This window comes from Xiphophorus hellerii, chromosome 12, assembly GCF_003331165.1.
Source record: "Xiphophorus hellerii strain 12219 chromosome 12, Xiphophorus_hellerii-4.1, whole genome shotgun sequence".
NCBI classification, from domain to species: domain Eukaryota; kingdom Metazoa; phylum Chordata; class Actinopteri; order Cyprinodontiformes; family Poeciliidae; genus Xiphophorus; species Xiphophorus hellerii.
This window is the reverse complement of record NC_045683.1, coordinates 22,080,905-22,097,585: the sequence shown is the minus strand read 5'-3', so window position 1 is coordinate 22,097,585 and position 16,681 is coordinate 22,080,905. Positions and strand designations below refer to the sequence as shown.

The 16,681-nt window shown below is 38.6% G+C and overlaps 1 protein-coding gene across 2 annotated transcripts in view; it reads left to right on the top strand.

Annotated features, from left to right (window-relative positions):
- The window catches only part of pdlim2 (PDZ and LIM domain 2 (mystique)), a 38,097-nt gene that overhangs the window by 6,217 nt on the left and 15,199 nt on the right, over positions 1–16,681 (top strand). Inside the window, exons 2-6 of one of the 2 annotated variants that reach the window (XM_032578749.1) lie at positions 2,811–2,950; positions 4,938–5,089; positions 7,835–7,904; positions 8,329–8,480; positions 10,945–11,008. In XM_032578749.1, the coding sequence (XP_032434640.1) occupies positions 2,858–2,950; positions 4,938–5,089; positions 7,835–7,904; positions 8,329–8,480; positions 10,945–11,008 (531 nt within the window). In that variant the 5' untranslated portion in view covers positions 2,811–2,857. The remainder of the gene's footprint in view (positions 1–2,810; positions 2,951–4,937; positions 5,090–7,834; positions 7,905–8,328; positions 8,481–10,944; positions 11,009–16,681) is intronic. The other variant, XM_032578748.1, reaches the window with a different exon arrangement.

Sequence of the window (16,681 nt, the reverse complement as noted above, 5' to 3'; positions counted from 1 at the left end):
CTGAGCCCAGCCACAGCTGTCACCCTCTTTTTATTTGTGTGATGCCAGCAGTAAGGACTCACAAAATTGGCAGGGTGCTGGGGTGGTTCTGGTCACTTTATAGGAACGGCTGCAGACACTCCTACAGCTAAAAGACTCCCCCAGAGGCTGGGAAAGTTTGGGGCGGTTGCTCCCTGTCATTAGCACTACTGTGCCTATTTTTGCAGGCCACAGTAATTAAGAGACCCTAATGATGGTGAGCCCAGTAACCCTGTTAATTGGCCCAGAGTTTTAATGAGAAGCTAGGTATGCACCGTTTGTCCTAAACACTTGTGGAATGTCCAGACAATGAAATGGGCGTGGGGGGCGGGAGAGGAGGAGTGTGACTGCGGTCCTAGATCTACTCAAGCCTGCAATGTTTTTCTAATCTTCATATTTTATGTTTCCTTTCTGCTATAAGTTGACTTGTATCAGTTTTAGTCTCCATATTAACTCTGGATGCTAAAAGCATTGGGAGACTTGTTGGTCACATTTCCCAGTTCATTGTCACTATTCTGCAGTTATAAAACTAATTATTTTTGAAGTTTATTTAAGCATGTGACATCTGTTGATTTATAATGTGGAGAGGGAAGAAACGCCATCAGTGACTCGGATCTCCAATCGATCTGTTTTGCCATTATAAAATAATTGGCGGGAATTTGATTGCTTTTTAAGTCATTTACTTTCAGTAGTATAAAATTGACATATCTTTAAGCACAGTAGTTTGAGAATGACTTTATAACCATATTATCTGCTAGTTGATAGCTGATAAAGCTACACATTATAACCTATATATATGAAAAAACCACTTGTACTTTTATTCCTACATCCTGTTCATTTAATCATTTTTTTATTTTAATGATTTCTTCCATTATTACTGGGTTATATTAACCTTTAAAACTAAGAGGTTCCTGCTGTAATTTTATAGAATTGTTTCCTTTAGGTTTTTTATTTATTTGAATAAAAAATTAGATATCAGGTGATTTATTTTTATTTTTGCATTCAGTAGAGTGTATATAATAAAACACCTACACATTTACTACTTTTTTTTTTATCCATCCCAGTCACAACAGCTGTATGTATGTACATGCAGTACTTATCCCATCATCACATTGTATTGCTACAAATATGTTTGTGTAGGCAGTTCAATAACAGGCAAACTTAATACACAGCAATTAACAGGGTAAGTTGAAGCTAATTACAAGTTATAGCTTGGTCAAAGAGCAGCAGTTTGAGCTCATTTCGGACAAAAAAAATCTGAATTTTATATAAATTAATAAAGCTTGATTTGCATAAACTAACAGCTTGTAAGGAATGTGTCCTTTACCCTTTAGCCATTCTTAGACTCCCTGTAAAGGATATCAATGCTGTAGTTTCTTATCTAATTACCCTTTTGTACCTTGCTGACATCATCTTTATAATATTGTCAGAGAACATGGGAATAAATGGGGGGGAAAAAAGAATTTTCATGAAACAAGCAAGCCTAACATTTTGCTAAGATTGTCTTGTACAACCTGTTGAAAGATTTCTGATGCTCACAAGGAGCATGACTGCCGAAAATGATTTGGTCCAGTTCACCAATCAGCATTTCAACATGCATTTTTTTTAAAAAAATCGGTTTTCAGTATTTAAAACTGCATCTGAAAAACCTTTTTTTCATCTGTTTTTATTTAGTGTTACTTCTGCTTTATAAATTGAATCAGATTATGCATAACCAAATCTCTAGACACTTCACAAAGCACAATAGTGCTGACCTTTAACAAAAATAAAGGTAATTTTGTAATGATTTGTGCAATATTTATAAATTGAAACCGAAGGGAATAATTAAACTGTAGGTTTGTGTATCTGTGCTATGTTGGGCTGAAGTTGGTACTTGGCACACCTTTGGGTCTTGGTTTCACCTGCGTTTACCAAATACTAGCTTGGGAAAATCTCTGCATTATTTTTCAGCCTCTGTGGCTAATAGTTAGCAAGTTCATTTAGCCACATGAAAATCTTTAGACACAATGTGAATTCAGTATTAATTTAAGAAAAAAAAACCCTATGTGGTTTAAATTTAACCAAATTGTATTTTATTTCAAGCTTTGTCAAAGAACTTTGAGGATAAATTATGCAGACTTGAATACCAAGGGAAATGAATGCTACATTTTTAGGTTTAAAGGGTGTATTCCCTTTAAATGCTGGAATTTCTAACATTACTGTAAGCAATAGATTTAGAAACACAGACGAATAGAATATTACAGAATCTGTAAATGATCATGCAAATCCTGACCATTGAAATTGTTAAACAAATTACTTTTGTTTCTGTAATGCGAGTGTTTCATGTCTTAAAGCGCTACCATATGTCAAACATGCCAGATCCTTATACACTGCTGTATATTGGATAAACACACATTATGTGTAAATGGGTGCAGTGAGCCCTGATAAAATGTTTCGCTTCTTGTTCACTCTGTCTGGAGGATTTAGTTTATTTATTTTCGTTGTCTAGAAGAAGCAGTTGGATTTAATGAGTCTTTGGCTCTGCAGGCTCTTGAGCAATTTTAGTCAGATGTCTTTGGTTTGAGATTCTTCCCATTCCTATTTGATGTGGTTGCACAATCCATGTCAAGGGGACTTAAACCAGTCAACATGAAGATGAAAGGAAGCTCACTGAAATGTTGACTGTCTTCACAATTTTATCTAATGCTAAGTCTGGCTGAAAGAAATGTACGGCTGATGAAAGCGTTGAGCTGCACATAAGCTGCGGTTTGGCACATCACTTGCATCTAATGTCATGTTTACAGTGTCCTTGTTTTTTTTTTCAGGGTGGGACTTGAGCCTGTGTTCATCTGATCATTCAATGGCACTAACACTGAACCTGATCGGCCCCTCTCCATGGGGCTTCAGAATATATGGAGGAAGGGACTTCAAGAAGGCCATTACTGTATCAAAGGTACTTATTCATTTTACTCAAACTTATCTTAGGTAAAAGGCTGTATCCTCTGTTTCCTCACAAAATGCACGTTGTAATGGTATGTCATAGAAAGCAAACTTCCTCATTTCATCTCTCTTCTTGTCTTTGTTTATGTCTGTTGCTGTGTCATGCCCATTTCCTTGACTACTCCTAGTTTTCTAATACTGGATGTGTTAGAATAAAGTGGATGTGGACGGTATTGGAAGGAAGCCACTGATTACAGTTGCAGTGGAAGTTGAGGTGGGAGGTGAAGGATGTCTGGTCTGAACAGGGCAATGTTTGGGGATCAGATTCTGTTCACCCCTTGTGCATCAGCAGGTGCATCCATTGCACCTTAAATGAACCATTTTCATGTTTTTTTACTCAAGATATGTTCCAGTTCATACAAAAGGTGCAACATGAAAAGAAGAAGCAGTAATCATGTGGAGTGAAATAAACAAAATCCGGAAACCTTGCTCAGACTGACTTCTGCATAACTGAGGCACCCTGACCTGCTCGCTGCACATCCTGGTCCTTCACAACAGTTTATTTTTTCCCTTTTTCTGCAACACCCTTCTTCAGTAGTTCCTGATACCATTGAGGATATATTATGCCTCAATGGCCTGAAGTTTAAAGCACATTTAGTATTTGGCCCTATACTTAATGGCAAATGCCAAAAGAAAATGCCTGCATTTGTAAATAATGGGGATGTCAGAAACTGTTTTGAAAAACTGTCATGGGAAATACTGAGGCTTTTTAACAGGATTGATTTTGTAGCGATATGTTTGGAGAAGTTTAAGCTTTTGGCAACGGCTCAGTGTTGACGTGCCTGACTTCTTTATTCTGTTGACCTGAAAGATGGCTTACCTCTGTTTGTCTTGGAGTCTAAACTTCGTAGAAGAAGCTCTAGCTGATCTTTGTGTTTGTGAAATCAAGCTTGCTCTGATCAGAGAAGACATGCACTGTTGTAGGTCACCACAGCAACTCCTGTTTGCCTCCAAGTCTGCCTACTGACATTGCACCTCTGGCCTCATACTTCTCTAAGCTGAATGGCGAACTGGATGCTGAATGGCCTTCTGTTTGGACTCCTTTTCATTGCTCCAATTTTTATGATTGGCTTTTTACTCATGTTTAGACTTTTCTTTGCTCCTTTGCCTGTTTTTTAACTCGTCAGTAAAACACAGACAAATATCATCCTTATGTCTAAAGATACAGCATTATTGCCATATTTTTTTCCTATGCATGTTTGCGGATTTTATGGTGCCTTACAAAAGTATTGCTACCCCATATTGGAACCACAAACTTCAATGTATTTATTTGGATCTTACATAATCAATTAAACAAAGCTAAATTGCTCATAACTCTTCAAGATGGATTGTATACAAAATCCTGTGCATCATTGTTTTTGTTTGCATTTGTAATTAGGGCTTTACTGCAGTCCATGCAGTAGCGATGTGCATATTGAATTTCCCTCACTGTGGGACAATAAAGGATATTTCTATTCTATTCTATTGCATTCAGGGATATTGCTAGAATTATGAATTTGTGATGGATGAGGCAGCCCTGTTAGTACCTAACAAAATGACGAAAGGTTAAAAAAATGGTTTGAAAACCCCTCCCTGGCACTGTAGAAGGGGAGTAGCTGATGCGATGTTTTGGCTCATTAATCTGAAAATCCCTTTGTGGTGGTGCAGTACTGAGTTTGACGTGTGGTGACGCTTGTAGCAGAGGTCAGAGCCTGTCAAGTTATGAAGAAATGTCACAATAAGGATTTCTTCACAAGAGTGTCACAAATACTTCCACTGTTAATCAGCACAGCACAGCCAGTCCTATGTGCATGTTTTTCTCTGTAAAGAATTTAACGAGCACTTCATTTCCTCTGCACATTTTTCCTATTTATCACTCATTGTGTGGCTTGCCCACTGACTTCAATTGGAGGTTATGTTTAGGACGTACGGCAGTAACTGGACCTTATTTTTCTTAACAGGTCAATGGAGGCAGCAAGGCAGAGAAAGCAGACCTGCATGCTGGTGATATCATCCTGGAAATCAACGGTGAAAACACAGCTGACATGCTGAATGTGGAGGCCCAGAACAAAATCAAGAACTCAAAGACCCATCTGCAGCTTTTGGTGGAGAGGTACAAAAACACTGATCTGCTTTTACAGTAACTGTGGACTTAGTTTTGCAGATATTTATATGCTGGATATGTAAACAAAACAAATGCTTTGGACATGCTTGAACATCACAAATATCTTCTACATCCCAAATGGTTTGTTTGTTCCAATGGTTTGTTTGTTCCAAAGCCACAATCTTTGCGCTGTGTTCACCTCCACCAAGCAAGCACTGTACAAACAAAACAAGTGATTGTAATCAGGGGAAATGCCAGGATGTATGAGAGCCACTCTGTTCCTTTCCCCGCTCCCTCCTAATAGGCCTTGCAAGATTTGCAGAAACCCTGTTTGAATGTTACTGAAAACTTTTCCTATGAGCCTGTGCTTCTGTCGGCTGGCATTTTGATTAGAGATCCTCCCTAAATTCTGCTGTGGTCTGGGTTGATCTGTTTGTCTTGTTCTCTTATGGCATGCAAACATCCACTGAGACACACTTGCACACGTTTCCACAGATTTCCTTCTCGGATGTCCTACGTCCATGTGAGTGAATTTTTCCCTCCTGACCTCATGTCTACAGTCAAGCCAAAAACACCATTACTCCTTGGCTGCCCGGTACAATGCCACTGTGCAGCCTCCGCCCTGTTGTTGATCACACAAACCCTCAGGGGGTTTTCAGCACCTAAAACTCACCTCACAGCCTTCTTTAGTGTGGTTGCTCAAACCAATCGGCCTTTTGAGTTATATACAGACTCTATGGTGTGAATTTAAGATAGATTTGCACCAATTACCTTTTGATTTATTGGGCTTAGTTTTCTTTATTTCATGGCATAGCAGCTGCTTGGTTTCAAAAGAGAAGTAGTTTGTGAACTATTTCACAAGCTATTACTGTAGTTCCAGCTTCCTAAAGAAGCTGGAATTATATAATCAGGTTTTGGCTGTTTTTGTACTGATGGCAAAACCTTATTTGGGATATCTAATGGAAAGTAGCATCCAACTTAGAAAATCTATATAGCCTTCTTCTAATCTCTTAAATCTTTGTAACTTTTCTTTTTTAATGTGGCTTCTCAGTTTTTGCAATATTTTATGATGTCATGCTGACTGAGTACTTCTCATCTTAATTGTACAACCTAAGTTGTACTTTACCACACAACTTTGCTGATTAAATTGATTTTTTTTTGTAAGAATACAGAAACTCAGACATTTGGGAGGAGTATTGACAGACAAGTTAAAAGTGGTTCTTGTAAGTCTAGACTACTAAATAATTTCATGTGGGGTTGAGTAGGTGGTAGTTTGCAGAGGTTGTAGTTTGATAAATGATGCAACAGTTCTCACATGGGTTTATTAAGAATGACACTTTATTACCAGGACTTCATCACCCCTGATGTCAGTGAGTTAAGTAGTCAGGCTGCCGGCTCAGACAGAACTGCTTACCTTCATGACTCTCATATCTTGCCATCTATAATAATAATGCATGACAAACGATGTTGTTTGTCATATTCAAACACCATGAAGTTTCACAAACCAGAAATATTTCCAAACATTTGAATTTGTCTCCCGTGTAAGCAAAAGAAAAGCTTAGTAGCCTGCTGAGCAGAAATGCCCACAAACACATTTGGAGATGGATTACTTTATGATCGACATGAGAAAACTCTGGTCACTTCAGCACCTACTCTGCCAACTCACGGAAAAAACTTTAAACTATTTTTGGGGGGAATTGTGGCCTACTCTCCTATGTAGATTTGTTTTATATCAAGCACAATGAAGGTTTTAGTCTTTAGTCTCTTTTTTTTTTTAAGAGGGCAACAGTCAAGTATGCTTGAGTATGTAGCCCAGCCAAAGGTCATCACACAGCCTCCACCATTTTTGACTGGTAGACTGTTTTTATCAAATACTGTTAGTTTAAGACAGATTTAACGAGGCACACACCTTCCAAATAGTTCCACTTTTATGTCAACAGTCCACTGAATATTTTCCTCAACGTGTTTTTATTTTCTGCAGATGTGTCCTTGTTCTTGTTGATTAGCAGTGGTTTTTGCCTTAGATCCCTCATATTGATTTAATTAATGCCCAATTGCTCTTTCGCTCTCTCTTTTTTTCTTTTTTTAATTCTTGAATTTACCTTGATTCCAGTAAATACCCATGTAGTTGGGGGCATTTGCAGCTGTGGAAGTCTTCAAATCTAGTTTTTCTTACCTACAGCAGGTCATCAGTGAGAAATGGCAAACAGATGGTGCATTAGCAGTCAAATTCCTACAATCTCTCCTCTGAATGCAATGTGTGGACATAAGGCCACTAGAAGGATTCCTTCATGGCAATTTACCACAAGCATCCCAGCCTTGCTGTGTGCCTCTCCACATTGGATCAACCAAGAAGCTGACTATTTACGGCTCTTCAGCTGACATGTTTGTGTCAGGGCCTATAATGCTCATGTTTAGAATAGTAGTGAAGTCTAAAAAATTAAGATGCACATTGGATTAGAATATATGCAAAATAAACATTTCACAAATACCTGGTGTTCTTTTGAAAATGGTTACTTTCCCCTTTTCAGCATAATCAGGAATACATCAGCATCTTCATAATTCCATTTAGACCAGATTTACATGCTCAGAATATTTATCTTGCCTTAAGTTTCTGTCTGCCTTACATTCCTTTTAATTCAGCTGTAATTGGATCAGACCTTAACCCAGGTGCAGAGCTGTGAAATGAAACTCTGGGTTGTAAGGTATTGACTTTAAAATCCATCTGAATTCTGTGGTTTTCTTCTTTTTAAGACCCGAGACTCCCAGCTCTACAGAGACCAACGGCATCAGCAGCCCTGAACAGCTCACTGGACGCTTCCAGGTCAGTGCTGGAGCTCTGAGGGACTTTTCATGTTTTATTTGGTCTGATGACTTGAAGTCAAACATCAGGTGTAGTTTATAAACCCTCAAGTGTACCATACTTTTAATACCATGGAAAGCTATCAAATACATATTAATATATGCCTTATTATAACTACAGCAGTTTTTGCTGCACTTATACTCGTGCATACATTGCACACCCGTTTTTGCATATTGTTCTTTACTGTTCTCAAGAGGAAAACAGCGAAATACACAATAGGGATTTAGTCATTGTTCTTTTTTATCAGTGAGATTTCAGTGGCCTTTTTGCAGTTTTCTTAAACTGTTATGGTTACATGACATGTTTTTGTGTGGGTCTAATCAAGTTACATTAAAGAGACAGGAAATCATGTAATTTTTCTTTCCTTTCCTCTTTCTTTGTAAAGGAGGTAGTCATAGTGAGTCGAGACGAGAACCAGAACTACAGTGAGTATAAAATCTCCAGTCCTACGTCACAGTCCCCAGGACCCTATTCATCATATTCTCCTGTCAGCCCTGAAAGAAGAGGGGAAAGACTGACACCAACCATCAACAAGAGGTAACTATTGTTACGTAATACTGTAAATATCGGTGTACACCATGTTCAAGCATGCAGATTCAAATAGATTCTGTTCCTAAAAGGTATAGCCACATAGTTTCCACCAGAAAACGTGCTAAGCTTGGTGGTAGGTGGTAGGTGACCACCAGCGGCCCACCATGTTTTTGTGTTAACATTTTCTAAAGTTGTTTTGAGCTGTTTGTTCACAAATACAGCTTAGAACAAAAGAGCCAAATTTCACTGGTTGTTTTTAATCTTGGCCTATTAAATGTGTCCTCCTCTCAGATCCCACCAAATCTGTATTGAAACGCTGTTAGTCATGATAATGTTCTCAGTAGGAAGAGAGCGTCCCTGAATTATATCCTGCTTCAGGCCCCATATTACCTTGGGCCAGCCCCAAGGATTAAAAGAAATATTACCAATATCTACTGTCCATTTTAGGTATGAATAAACTAAATATTCTTAGGTATAACATTCATATATTTCTTGTAGTAAGATGTTGAGTATCCTTAGTAATATCTGTGACTTGATGCAGTGTTTTGATTTGCTGGTTATGATTAGTTATTTATTCAAGCGAATGAATACTTTGATAAAAAAACATCAGTCTGTTATTTACTGGTGGTGTGGTTCATTTACATTAACTTCATCAAGTTGCAGGCAAAGACATAGAGCCAAATGCATGACAGAACGCGTATTGAGAGACCTTGTGTGAGATATAAATGCACATACAATGCATCATTCTACTGAGCACCTTCATAGATCATATTAATGCTGGTATAGACAAATCTGCTCTGCAAGAGCCTCTTCCAAATAGACCAGTTTGACTGAACGGTGATGTGTGTGGTCCATGCCGAGTAACAAAATTTTGAAGAGTAAAATGACCAGGTTTTTTGTTCTGAGCTGAGTATGCGAACACAGGACGTGAACAGCACAAGTGATGCTCACCCCTCAGCCTAGCACCTTCTTTGCTGCGTCAACTATAAAACCTATGTTGCCATCACTGTTACTGGTGTATCTAGCCTGGCAGTGGGGAAAGTAAACTTTGGAGGAATGCCATGCTTTTAATACACTGGAGGAAACCCTGAACCAAGAAGGTGGGGACAAACAGCTAGTTTAGGAATCCTTTCACTGTTACAAATAAAGCAGCGTATAACATTTCAGAAACTCCACACTGCTGCTAATGTTGCTCAGAAAAGATTATGTGCAATAAGTGAACAAACAGATATCAAAAGAACTTCAACCTGTCCTAAAAAGACCATAAACAGAGTTGAGCGTCTTTCAGAAGCCCAGGTATTCAGAGCAGAAACAGACAGTTTGGACAAAAGACACCACCAAGTGCTCTCTTGACTCCACAACAGGCAAGTCAATAGGTATGCGAGTGACACACAGAAGGTGGAGCCATGGGGTTGTACTGTAACAAAAGATATGCACAGGATATCACATTCCTTCTTTTGCATTGAGTTCAACAAAAGGCAGAATGGGGAATGTTCACCATAGTTTCTGTGTGTGTGGTGCAGTTGCTCGCTCTCCTGGACAATTTTTATTGGAAACAGTTTGTTGCTTTTGTCTGGACTCATAAATGTTCCAGCCCAGCAGTGTTTTGTCATCAGTTTTAAAATAATAAATAAGAATCTGCTGCTGAACTACTGTAGATCATCAGTAGATTCAAATTGTTCTTGCTTTGTAAGGATGTGAAATCAGACTAAGGCATGATGGTTAGGACATTTTCTGGGGCATAATATGTTCTTAAATTCCCAAAAGCTACTGCAGGACAAACAAAAAAATATTACAAGAAAACATCTTGCTCACTGTTCCTATTTAATCTTTTAAATAGGAAAAAAATTCTCATTTTGTCAAGATGACGTGACATTAGAAGGGTTTTCAAGATCTTGCACAAAATATCTGACATTTTTCTTCAGCCTGCATCAGTCAGTATTCTGAAAAACAACCTTTTGCTGCAGTTAAAGCTGTGAGAAAGACAAAGCTGTCTTTCTTACAGCTTACAGCTTTTTTTATTTTTCCATTTCTTTGTCTTTGCATTTGCAAACATTGCTTTTGCAAAATACTTTGCAAAATTGAGATATGGACATTCAAAGACATTAATTTGCTTTGACATAAACTGTTGCGCTGTAACTCAGTGTACAGGAAAGCTACCCTCTGTCCCAGTTTAAAAGTCTTTTGCGGCCTTGGTATATATTTTTACCATGAACTCTGACCAGCGTCCTTATTTCTGCTGAAGGAAAGCATTCCCACAGCATGATGCTGGCACCAAAATCATGTCTACAGTACTGTTCTCTCCACTTACTCTACTTTATGTTTGTTGTGTTACGCTGAAGTATATAGTACCAATGTGGCGAAATGAGGAAAAAGTTTAATGGGGGTTCGTAAAGTCGCAAGACACTGTATGCTGGCTGACTTAGGAATTGTTATTCATCTGTGATTTATTTTTGTCCATATTTTACAGTGTGCAGCTGCGCTCATGGTCACCAGAGGACAAAAACAACCGTCTGTCCAGGCCGCACTCTCAGGTTGGTTTCAGCCAAACTCTTCTTGGATTTTCTTGTAAATATTGCCATCAGAACAGATTTTTACTTGTCTGAGATTTAAGTTTGTGACTTGTCCACCATTTCAGTTGCTAATTTATGTCTATTCTGCAACAGTGTAGATGTTCTTGTACTGTAAAATGCGTTTAATTAGAATTAGGAGGAATAAAGTGTATATAAATATTTTTTTATGTCTTAACTGTTTCCAGTTTGCTGCGGTTTTTGGTTGAATCTGTTTTTTCACTCTTTCTATATTGAATATAAGCACCAGAATTATTGCCTGGGTACATGCAGCCTTTACTGGCTCCTTGAAAATAAATCTGTCACGCATATGTAGTTGGAGTTTTGGACTCGCGTTCACTGAGAAACATGTTTTTTTTTTTACCCTCCTTTCCATATTTATTTTAACTGCAATGGCCCAGTTTGCAAGAATAAAAAAATAATAATTCTTTGCCTTTCCTATTGGGTTGTTGGTCTCTGATGCCACAGAAGGTGCCCTAAAAAGGGTTTGTGGACGGCCTGATACATGCGACAGGAAAGGCAGGGAACAGGGAGCTTCGACATTTTTATAGCAGGGAGTGTATAGGCTTCAAAGGTCAGCCTTTAAAAATATTTGGCATTATGCTTTACAGCAGTTTGGAGCCATTTAGAGATCATTTCCACAAAAAATTATGGCATTGTGTCAGAACAATGCTTAACCTTTGACTGTCTGAAAGGAGACGCATTGTTCTCCAAGCATGGCAAACGGGAAGTAAAATACAGACTTGGGGTTCTAAGAGTTCTTGTAATCTATGCTGTGTCTAGTTATCCTTCCAACAAAAAAGAGAGGGAGACCAGGGCATCTGGAAAGACTTCATTGAATTAAAGAAAAAAATGTTGTGGGAAAGTTCATCACAAGCTATTTCAGTTATGCTTACATACTTGATCTCATACATTTGGTCCCAGTAGATGACAAAACATGTGAAATGACAACAGGGGGGGGAAAAAAAACATTCACGACCTTTGTGGTGGCTCAAAAAATTCCAGACATTTTTTTTTATAACTTGAGATAAGGCACAAAGTTAGATAAATACTCAGAGGTTTGAACTTAAAAACAATCAAGCGTTCTTTTTAGAAGGCAGCTGGCTGAGAAGGTCCAGTTCATGAGACCATGAAGAGAGCATGGATTACTTGCTTGTTGAATCCATGCCTATAATGATTTTCTGAGACTGTGCTGGAACTTGGGTCCAGTGGGTGCAAGTGGATCTTGAGGATATTGAGGTGTTTTCTGTTTTCTTGAAAATTTGTCCGATAATAACAGAAGTTAAGGATTTCGGTTTGAACTCTTGCATGTGTTAAAACTGGCTCCCAGCTCATGTGAGACCTGCCAGGAGTGCAGAAAACATCTTTTGCAGCAAGAGATGAGACCATTGTTCTGCGCTAGAGTAAACTATTGCCAGGCATTCTTTCCAGATGCCTTTTGTGCAAAGCACACAACAGTGCTGGCCATCAAAGTGGAAAGAAAATGATGCAGAATTTGAAAAGTCTGGTGATCATTATAGTTTGTTATATATATATCATGAATAGTTCCTAATAGTGTGGAATCTCACTTTAAGGACCTGGTGCCTTCAGGTTTTTCTGCTCAATTTATAAGGATAGTTTAGTTTTGGAGGGCTTTTTTACATGAAGAAAAGCAGTGTAGTTGAGTATTATTAATCCCTTGTGTTGTGTTTTCCAGTTATCTGATAGTAACTGCAATGTTTCTCAATGAAAGCAATAGTTTTTGGGCAATTATGAGCTTCTATAGACCAGCTTTTACAGCTTTTATACTTAAGCTCTGAAGTCAAAATGAGTTCACACTATTTAAACACAGTCTTTCCTTATCTCTTGTGATTCAAAAGCCAGCCTTTTACTCAGCTGAGTGATTTTAGGTCAGTATAACATAAACAACAGATCCCTTTGTCACAGTCTGAGATAAAATTGCTTTATAAATGTTGCAACAATTGAATTAAGTTATTTTGATAAACTCATTTCCCTTTTTATATCTTAGAAAAGTTTTTTTTAAATCAAAGTGGTTATTTAAATTTTTTTAAATTAAATATTCTGACACTCAGTTTTTTTAAATTGAGACTTTACATTTGAAAGTTCAGCGACTTAAAAGCACAACTCATATTTTTGAGAAGTGATTTATTGATTTCAGTGAACTGTCTCTGTTTCACTAGGAATGATCTAACAAAAACATTGTGGTGCATTTAGGGAACTGTAGGAATTTTCCATGCAGCATTCTCACTCTAGGCCAGGGGACATTGGTTTGTTTAGTTGCTGAAAAAGTATTTGCCAGCAGCTGGTTTGCTACATCTTCTTTTTAAGCACAATTGTGCAAATTGTGGCTTGACTTACCGTCAGGCTTGAAATGGTGCCTTCTCTAACTAAAGCCTTAAGTAACCCACTGAAATATTAGAGTAGGCTTTTTGGCATTTAAAACCACATTCAAAAACCCACAGTGGGGTTCAGCTTGATGTGGCTTTCTGCAAATCCTGGAGGAGAGAACTGGGAGTCAGCCATCTTAAGGGTACATTACGAGCTATGTTTTGGTGGAAGGAGTCATCAGAAAGCTTTTTGGGAGGAAAACTGCTTTTGAAACAAGCTAGCATGTTTTTGATATTAATGGAGTTTCTATTTAATCTGTTTGTATGTCTTTAGCTTTTCCTGCATTGGAATCCTTATGGTCCTTTGTCCTTGCCACCAACTTTATTCCATCTATTAATGTGTTGCCAAGTATTTTATTTATTGTAATTTAATATATATTTAGATTTTGTTTTACCTGACTCGGTGGTATGATTGATCACTACCTTGTTGTGATGGTGAACCTCCTACTCCAGCTCCATAAGAGTAGATTTCTTTCATGCAGCTTGTTTGGGGAAAATGGCTGGGAAGATTCCTACCATGGCTTCATTGTGCATTATGCTGCTCAGGCTGGCAGAAACACTGCAGCCCAATGAGTGTGGAGATGTGGTGAGTCCATGACAAGGCCTTCTGTCCTGCGTGAAAGGTGCAGAGCCCTGCTGTATCAGGTGATCAAGCTCACTGAAAAAGCCCCTAAAAGGTTTTTCCACCCTTCACTTGGCTTCCTGAGCAGAGAGAGTAGGATGCGCAACAAGATCCCCTGTTTTTCATGGTGTTGGATAGCTTGAGAAAAAGGCCTTTGACAATAGTGGCTGTGATGGCTGTGGAAGCCTGGTGCTGCTTTTCCCTTGTGTCACAAGGCTTGTTGTTGTGTGATGAACAGAGAAAGGGGAGGCGACTGGAGGGGGTCGAGGTGGAGCAGAATGGACACCAGGGAGCCTCCTGACATTCCCAAGCTGTCCTTAATGTGAAATGTTCCTAATTTGGATTTAACTGTGCCTGCAGCATTACACAGAACATGTGCATAATAACCTGAACGGCTTAAGATTTCTTTCCTAAAACTAGTACTGCATTTTAAGACCCGGGTCTTGATTTCTTAATGTATTTTATATATATTGTAAAGTATCTAGTGCTTTGCAAAGGTATTCATGTTCCAACTTTTCCTCTTTTACCAATGTGCAACCACAAAAAGATAGCCATGACTTTCTGTTGTCACAAACCATGAAGCATGTTTTGCTCATTCAACTTAGCAGCACAGCATCTAGATGTGCGAGACTTTTTCAGACTACACCAAAAGCCTTGCAGTTCTAACTGCAGAAAAATGTTGTATACATACAACATTTTGTATGTATACAAAATGTACATACAACATTTTGTATGTATACAAAATGTTGTATACATTTTGTATACAACAAACGGGCTGATTACAATGCACACCCCAATTTTAGATTTAAAAAATGTGAATTTGAGGAGAACCACAACTGGTTTTCAATGCAGTAGTTTGCATTTGTCTGTCACACACAATCTTCCTATATACAATGAAGATTGTAATCAAAATGTGGAAGTTTAAAGAGTATAAATACCTTTGCAAGGCACAGTATGTTCTTCAGTATTGAAAGTATCAGATCTGCTAAAGTGTCCTGAATCAACCAAACTCTGCACCCTTAATACAAAACCCTTACAAACCTCATGGATTTGGATGTGTTGCATAATATTAAAGGAAGTGTCTATGTGGGGAAAAAAGTTTCAATTTCAGTCCAATATTGATGGTTTTTGACATATGTGGTGTTTTGTCTTGTCATGCCAGGATGTGCTTGACTTGTTGTTTTGTTTGCGGACTTTAATATCTGCTAGCTCATCACTGAGTCAAAAGGTAAATATTTCCTAGATTTCTGTAAACTGAGATTATATCTGAGGCATTTGGCGACTGTCATGATTCAGAGCATTTGTTTATATCATCAAGAAGTGGCCACAATGAGATCTTGATTGCACTGAACAGGGCCAAAACAAAACGACTTCTCATGAGACATGAACCATAACTCGGTCATTATGTCTGAGCTCCCGGTCTGTGTTTTTAAGGATCCATTTTGAGGTTAGGAAGGCTTGCCCTTTGTGGCTCGCCTGATGCTGCGCTGTGACACAACAGTTGCTGTATAAATATTCCTTCAAGCACAACACGGCCAAATATGTCAGGGTGACACACACTTTTAGATAATTGTAGACCAAACATTTCCTCTTTGCTAAATTCAACTTATTTCTCTGGGCATTGAAATGTATCACCACAAAGCACTTTGTCCAAAGATGGAGGGGTCAGCCTCTCCATAAATCATGTCGCGAACATGTCCAGAGAGTATTAGCAGGCATAGCAGCATAAGGCTTTGTGTTGGTCCATTTTCAAAGTTATGGTGTTACAAAGCTGTGTGGTCTTTGCTTTGAAACAAATCTTTGAAAAGATTCAGACATAGAAAAAAGTTTATCTGTGGAAAAATAAAAACCTTGTTGACTGTGGAAGAAAATGTTTGCTGATACTTGAGGAAACCTGAGATAAATTCACTTTATTGGAGTTTCTCGTTTGTCACAAAGTACACAAATGCACATGTTTTACTTGACGATGATGGCTTTGAATGATCTACTATTTCAGGTCTGCTCTTCCTGTTTGGTTTGGCATGTTGTTGAGGGGGTAAGCCAAGCCAGTGTCCAGGGAATGCTACTGGCTGTGGTTTTAGTGGATGGATGTTTTTTTCTCCTCTGCACAGTGAGCTCTGTGACTGGCCAGTGTGAGGCCTTTTCACGTGGGCTGCAAGCCGTTAAGCCTGGGCCTATTGTGGCCACTCCATGGGCAGCATGCCTCTCCTCATCCCCACTGACTGATGAGCCTGTCTGTTTTTCTTTCCCCTGGAGTGGAAGAGCAAACTGGGTCCCTGTTTGGTTGCCTGAGCTTTCCAGCCCTCCGGGTATGCACATGAGGAATAGCTGGCCTTTTGCATTTTATTTGGAGCTGTTGGTGGGAAGGAGAGGGCTCTTTTTGTGAGTCGGTGCCTTTTACGAAGGTGGCTGAGGGGCGATTCATCATTCCACAAGCTGTTCTCGAGGCAACAGCATTAATAAGGAATCCTCAATGTATTCATTCAGAATACATTTTACAGAAACAGACTTTATGTCCTGTAGTTTTATAGTAGAGAACACCTATATTTTAGAACAACGATTTTCATTTGTTGGTCATAAATCGTTGCTATAGTTGGAAGACACTTGCACTTTAAACTGGACAAAATT